Below are 6,511 nucleotides of genomic sequence, written 5' to 3' on the forward strand. Positions count from 1 at the left end.
CACACTCACACTCACGCTGCTGTCAGAGTTGGGGTTGATGTTCAGACTTCCTCTCCCTGCAGACAGCACACGCTGAACGCTCCACAGAGTTTTTACAGCACGACAAACTTCCAGCTGTGGTCTGGAGCCGACGGTGTGGCGTAAACACTGGAATCACATTGAGACTCCGGCCCTTTGAGAACAAACAGCCTGAGAGTGTTTCTGTAGCTGTTTGTGGTTCTGACCTGACTGAAGGTGCTTCTGAATATGAATAACTGTGACCTTTGACCTTTACAGCACACGCACTGTAGAGAGTCTGATGTTCACTCTGGTTAGTTATAAATAGATGTTAATAACGGTCCGTCCGCTCCCCTGAATCACACTCGCACTGTAAACTCTGCTCAGACCGTTGTATCTGCCGCTCTGAGGGTCTCCCGTTGTTTCCGTGGTTACAGAAACACTTGGTATCTCCATAGCAACAGGCAGCAGGTCATAAAGCAGTGGAAAAAGTAATAAAGAGTAATGGCCAAACAGCAACTGAGACACCACCACAGAGAAGGTAATGTGGTGTAATGCACCAGATCAGAGTCATCATCAGTCTGAGTTACAGGTTCTGCAGCTGAAACATGAAGTCAGCGCTGAAGCAACACAACCTGCAGTTCCGCTGACATCCAGCAGGGGCAGCAGTGAGTCAGTGGAGTCCCATGTTAAAATAAACCTGTTTACAGCCTGATGCACAAAATGTTTGGTCTCTATGGATCATTTAATCCTTTATAACACCTGATTTTTTTTAACTCAGCTGTCTGCTTTTTAAGGGGCGTGGCCTCTTTGATTGACAGGTGATACAGGTGGCTGTAGCAGCTAGCTGTCTGCTGGGCTGCACTGGACCTCTGGACCGTGTTTGTGCTGCTGGAGACTTTTGGAGCATTTTTAATGACATCATGTGACCAATAATATGGCTGCTGTGAGGTCACTGTGGTAACAGAGCGTCCAGGAGCCACAAAGCTAAAGTTTCTTAATTCCAGAAACCATGTAAACGATTAGACTATTAATTACAAAATTACAGAAACAAAGATTGTATGTTTACTATTTAAATATATAATTTATCTGTTAGTCTCAGAAAGATAGTATTTAAAGGTGGAAAGCAGAGCGGAGTAGTGTGGGAGTAAGAGTGAGACTTTTCTGTATACAGAAAATCCATCCATGTGTGCTCGTGTTTCCTCACACCTCCGCTCATTAAACTGAAGGAAGTTTGAGCAAGTCTCTGCATCGCCACGGTAACTGCCAGCAACTTCGGGTGGATGACTTGTACCCATGGCAACCGCCTCAGTCTCAGCATCAGTGCTGGAGTTTATGGGATGGCTAACAGATTACATGTTGAAAGCGTCCTGATCCACACTGACAGCATGAGCTCCCACGACCCCTAAAGTAACCTGAACCTGAACACTCATACCGACCCACCACCACGTACCAAATGCGCCAAATACACCAGATCAGGTGCGTGAGCTGTGTGCAGAGGTAGTAAAACCTGGCAGCTCCTGGTCCTCGTTCAGACACTGATCACAGCCAGCGGGTTCCTCTCTTTCTGAAGTTTGATTTAATTCTGATATCAGAGTATCGTTTACTGCCTCATTTCTGTCCTCCTCTCATTGGCTCAACATTACGACTGTCTGGGGAATCAAACCTGCGTCATCTTGATGTCAGCACGCAGATCTGAGACTCCAGAGAAAAAGGACCCAGTCCTACACAGTGATTGGTCTGTTTGAAATGACTGTGCTCTCTCTGGTATTGTCCTCTGCTCTCTGTAACTCAGAGTAAACCTTTATAATGAGCATAAGTCCATCTGATCCAGCAGTCCCTGAAAAATAAACGGCATCACATTTATGAGCCGTTTGTCGTCGTCTCCAGGTGTAATCGTTTTTACTATCAGCACCGAGCATCTCTGGCACAAACACTTCCTTCAGGCTGCATTAGATCTATTAGATATTCAGTATTAATGGATCGAATCACGACTAATTGGAGTCGAGGACGTGAGATGCACTCTGAAATGCTCTGCTGGTAACGAGCAGACAAACTGTGTTTAATGAGCTCAAAGACTTCTTGTTAAAACATGAGTCAGAGATGTGACTTTTAAAGAGCTGAAATCTGTTAACCAAATGAAGCGCGCCGCTGTTAACGAGCACGCTGCTGCTAACGAGCACGCTGCTGCTAACGAGCACGCCGCTGTTAACGAGCACGCCACTGTTAACGAGCACGCTGCTGCTAACGAGCACGCCGCTGTTAATGAGCACGCCGCTGCTAACAAGCACGCTGCTATTAATGAGCGTGCTCCCGTTAACAAGCATGGCGCTGTAACTGAGCATGCACAGCGCTGGTAATGCACAAGCCACTGTTAACAAGCACACCACTGCTAATGTGCGCTTCACTGTAGATGAGCGCGCCACTGTTAACAGCCACCTGCTATTAATGCGCACGCTGCTGTTAATGCTCGTGCTGCTGTTAACAAGCTGGACTTTAAGCAGCTGTAATGGTTCATGTTACTAAGCAACAACTTTGCCTCAGGGATTTCTGGAAGAAAATTCTTATGAAGAAATTTCTGTGCAGACTGTTTGACACAAAACTTTCATCACATGTGTGTGTGTCATTTTCAGACCACACACACCATCACTGGCTGTACACACTGGAGTGTGTGTTTCCACAGCAGCCACAGATCCTTCCCTCTGCATCCTTTCAGGATGTTTCCTTTAACTGAGTCAAAGTGACGCGGAGCTGTCGATGCGCTCATGATGCTAAATGTGTGTTTTGTAGCTCTGACCCATGTGAAGCTGTGGGCCATCGACCGGCAGTGCTTCCAGACCATCATGATGAGAACCGGACTCATCAAACACGCCGAGTACATGGACTTCCTGAAGAGGTGAGAAACTGCCATTAAAAGTCGATGACAGAGTCAACAATGCCAGAGTTTAGGAAAAGTTTTACAAGTAAACCCAGAAACCTTCTCAGGCTTATAAAGCTTCTTTTGTTTATTAATTGTATTTATTATTTATTAGTCTGTTAGTCAGTGAAAGTAAAGCACATGTAGGTAAACTTCAACACAGCTGTCCACAGATGTGTCTTAAGGAAGGACACCAAGAGTCCAGTTTCCTGTGAGAAATACATTCATTCATTATAAATGAGAGTTAGAACATTTCAAAACTAAAATGGAATAAATATGTTGATGTATTTACCAGAACAATTCAGGTTGTAATAATATTCACATTATGAATAATATAAATGTGATAATATAAATATATACTATAACATCAGTGAGAAATAGAAAGAGTCTCATAACGTGATCATATTCTCGTCTTCGCTGTCGTCGGCTCTTCTGTTTTACAGACTTTAAGTATTTTTGTAGCGGTTTGTTTGAATCAGCGGAGCGATCAGAAGCTCAGCTGAAGATTAAAAGTCTGTGCTTTTTGTATATGTCACAAATACTCACCGTCCCTCCACAGTGGTTACTCAGAGTTGCATTATTGGTCCTCTTGTCAGACAAACAGACTCCGTGACTGCAGGAGGAGCTCAGATGAGGAACATGGCTCCATTCATCTCGTATTTATTATCTTTTCACAACAAACTCCAACTTTTGAGTTTGAATCATTCCTGTCTGTGTCTGCAGCGTTCCCACCTTCCAGAGTCTTCCTGAGGAAACTCTCAGCAAACTGGCGGATGTCATGGAGGAGGTGAGTTTGTACCCGCCCCCTTGTCTTCTTCTGTGGGAGTGGGCCTGTAAATACTTCAATCAGACGCTGTCTTCTGGGTTTAGACTCATTATTCGGATGGAGAGTACATCATCAGACAGGGAGCCCGAGGAGACACCTTCTTCATCATCAGCAAAGGGAAGGTCAGTCCATCCTCCTCTTCGTCTTCCTCTCATTCGTTTCCTAGTGACTGATCTGCCCGCTCATCCTCATCCAATACATCCTCACAGGTCAATGTGACCCAGGGGGATTCAGCCACCCAGCAGCCTGTACACCTCAGGGAGCTCGTCAAGGGAGACTGGTTTGGAGAGAGAGCACTACAGGGGTAAGGTCACGTGATACATTAGGCTGGTTTAAAATTCGCTCTGAAGAACAGAAGGTGCGGCTCAGTTCACTCTGACGGCCCTGAAAGATGTCAGCTCACACAGACAAAAGAAAATGTTTTTGACAGTTCATCAAACCTTCTGTTTGTCAGGGGCAGCCAGTCAGAAAAGGGGGGAGGGGCTAAAACGTTTGGTTTTAGACTGAGGGTGACGTGAGATGGGAGGTGGGAAGGAGCAGAACCAGTGTCCAGATGGTGGCGCTGCAGGGAGGATGATGATGTCACCAACATGTTTAGGATTCTGTGGGCTGCACACACACACACACACACACACACATCCTGTAGGTATACAGGTGAAAGGTCATTCAGGGTGGACATACTTCAGCTCCTCATAACGCCGTCTCTGAGTGAGTTTGACAGGAAATGAGGTCACCGGGAGCACTTTAATGGGACGCTTGTTTCCCATCTTTGTGAGGACCGGCTACAGCATGTGGACGTCCTGTCCAAATAGATTTCATCTCAGCTAAAACACCTGGAGGAGAATCTGGCGTTGGCGGCTCAGAAGCTTCGAGGTGGAGCGAGATGAGGCGTGTCGGAGTCCGCACATGTGAAGTCGGAACATGTGTGCGCTTTGCTAACCTCCTGCCATCATCGCAGCTGCTGCTAATTGTTTTGAAGTGTTTCTCTGTTTCCCCGCGGAGCGCCGTTCACACACCGGCCCATCTGCGAGTGTCTGTATCAGTGTGAGCGCCTCGGTCTCAGAGCTTTTCTGTAAAGAGCTGGAAGGAGCTCACACTGACTCATTTATTCAGACAGCAGGAGGCTGAATCAAAGGCCACGCTGCAGCTTCACCGCAGGCCAAAGTCCACGTTCAACCTCAGAGGACTCACCAGCATCGCTCCGTCATGTGGACCAACCCAACACAGCGCAAGCGTCACCTTTTTAAAATCAAAAGAATTAAAGGTGCAAGCTTTCTCATCTGTTGGGTATTTGTGGCCCGAGGTCGTCGGTTTGATTCCCTTTGGGTTGAAGCGTCTTTGAGCTGCACGCTGAACCCTGAAAGACATAATTCAAAATTCCACAAGCAACAAATTTCATAAAAATTCAGAAAAAGACAGATGAGAGGTGGTGGAGCTGGATGGGTTTAAGTACCAGGGGTCAAAGAAGTGCTGCAGGGTGGAGTGGGTGGAGACAAGTGTCAGAGGTCAGAGGGAGAGCAACATGAGTGAAAGGGAAGGTTTAAAGATGGAGGTGAGCTGAAGGTGTTCAGATGTTCAGTGAGCAGGAAAACAATGGTTTGGTTTCTGAGTTTGTTTCCAAATTAACACGTGAACCAAACTTGAAGCTCAAGTGAAACATGAACAAGAACAGGTGTGTTTTCCTTCTTGACCTGAACCCTGTTAGGGAGCGGGCGGCCATCCCAGAACCAATCAGGAAGCACCAGCACCTGCCGGTCGACTGACCTCAGTGAGCAGCAGGACATGAAGCTGTCTGGCCTGATGGATGTTCAGGGGGAAGCCCCTCCAGCTGCTGAACGTGAGGGAAGGCTGTTAAAGTGTGAGCTGCAGTCAGGAGTCCAGCAGCAGTATGAAGCAGCCCGAGCCGCGATAAAAGCTTCTTACTCGGTCTGTCAGGGTCTGCTCTGCATGACCGATCCATCCGTTTCCCCCTCGTTAGCCTCGAGCCTTGAGGTGTCACGCTTTCACGATTCCCACCGTCCGACAAACCTGGGAGCAGAGCGAGGTCTCCTCCATGACAGATGCCTCTAAAGGATCTGTGAGTCGAAATGAAAGCAGTGCTCGTACAGGAAAACAGCACTTCATTCATATTTCATTACACTGGTGCAGTCTCGGAGCCACTGCTGTGCAATCAGCCTTTTACCTCAGCATAACGTGTGTGTGTGTGTGTGTGTGTGTGTGTGTGTGTGTGTGTGTGTGGTCCACAGGGAGGATGTCAGAACAGCCAACGTGGTTGCCACGGAGCCGGTCACCTGCCTGGTCATCGACAGAGAGTGAGTCGTTACATTTTGTTCACTCAAACTCACCTGTGCGTGCTGCGGTGGCGCTCGTGTGTCACCTGAGCAGGTGAACCTGTCGGCCATTTTTCCTCCTTCACAGCGCCCTCACTTTGTGTCTGACTGTTTAAACACACATAGTGGAGCTGCAGAGTGAAGCTCCTGCTGCCCCCTGCTGGGCCTCACAGCTAACTACACACACAGCGCAGCATATGAAGCTCTTTACTTTTCTTTTCTTCCATAAAATGAGCTCAAAGAGAAAAAAACCCACAAAGTGCTGATTTTTAAATGAGCACACAGGTGTTAAACAGTTTGACTGCAGTTTGGGGGATTTTTATTCCCAGTGGTGGAGATGATTAACAGGAACTTACAGACAAAGAAGCTGGAGCCCCGTCTGGGACAAATGATTTCACACTTTCCTTCTGTCATGAAATTAGTACATGAAAGTAACACCCC

At 47.1% G+C, this 6,511-nt stretch overlaps 1 protein-coding gene across 1 annotated transcript in view; it reads left to right on the forward strand.

The window, feature by feature from the left end:
- The window catches only part of prkg1b (protein kinase cGMP-dependent 1b), a gene marked incomplete in the record, with an annotated part of 83,605 nt that overhangs the window by 49,229 nt on the left and 27,865 nt on the right, over nucleotides 1–6,511 (forward strand). Inside the window, 5 exon segments of the mRNA XM_014329643.2 lie at nucleotides 2,788–2,893; nucleotides 3,638–3,701; nucleotides 3,785–3,862; nucleotides 3,950–4,044; nucleotides 5,987–6,052. Coding sequence (XP_014185129.1) covers nucleotides 2,788–2,893; nucleotides 3,638–3,701; nucleotides 3,785–3,862; nucleotides 3,950–4,044; nucleotides 5,987–6,052 — 409 coding nt within the window.

Source organism: Haplochromis burtoni, unplaced genomic scaffold (genome assembly GCF_018398535.1).
Source record: "Haplochromis burtoni strain Fernald_Lab_line unplaced genomic scaffold, NCSU_Asbu1 Contig_594, whole genome shotgun sequence".
Taxonomy (NCBI): domain Eukaryota; kingdom Metazoa; phylum Chordata; class Actinopteri; order Cichliformes; family Cichlidae; genus Haplochromis; species Haplochromis burtoni.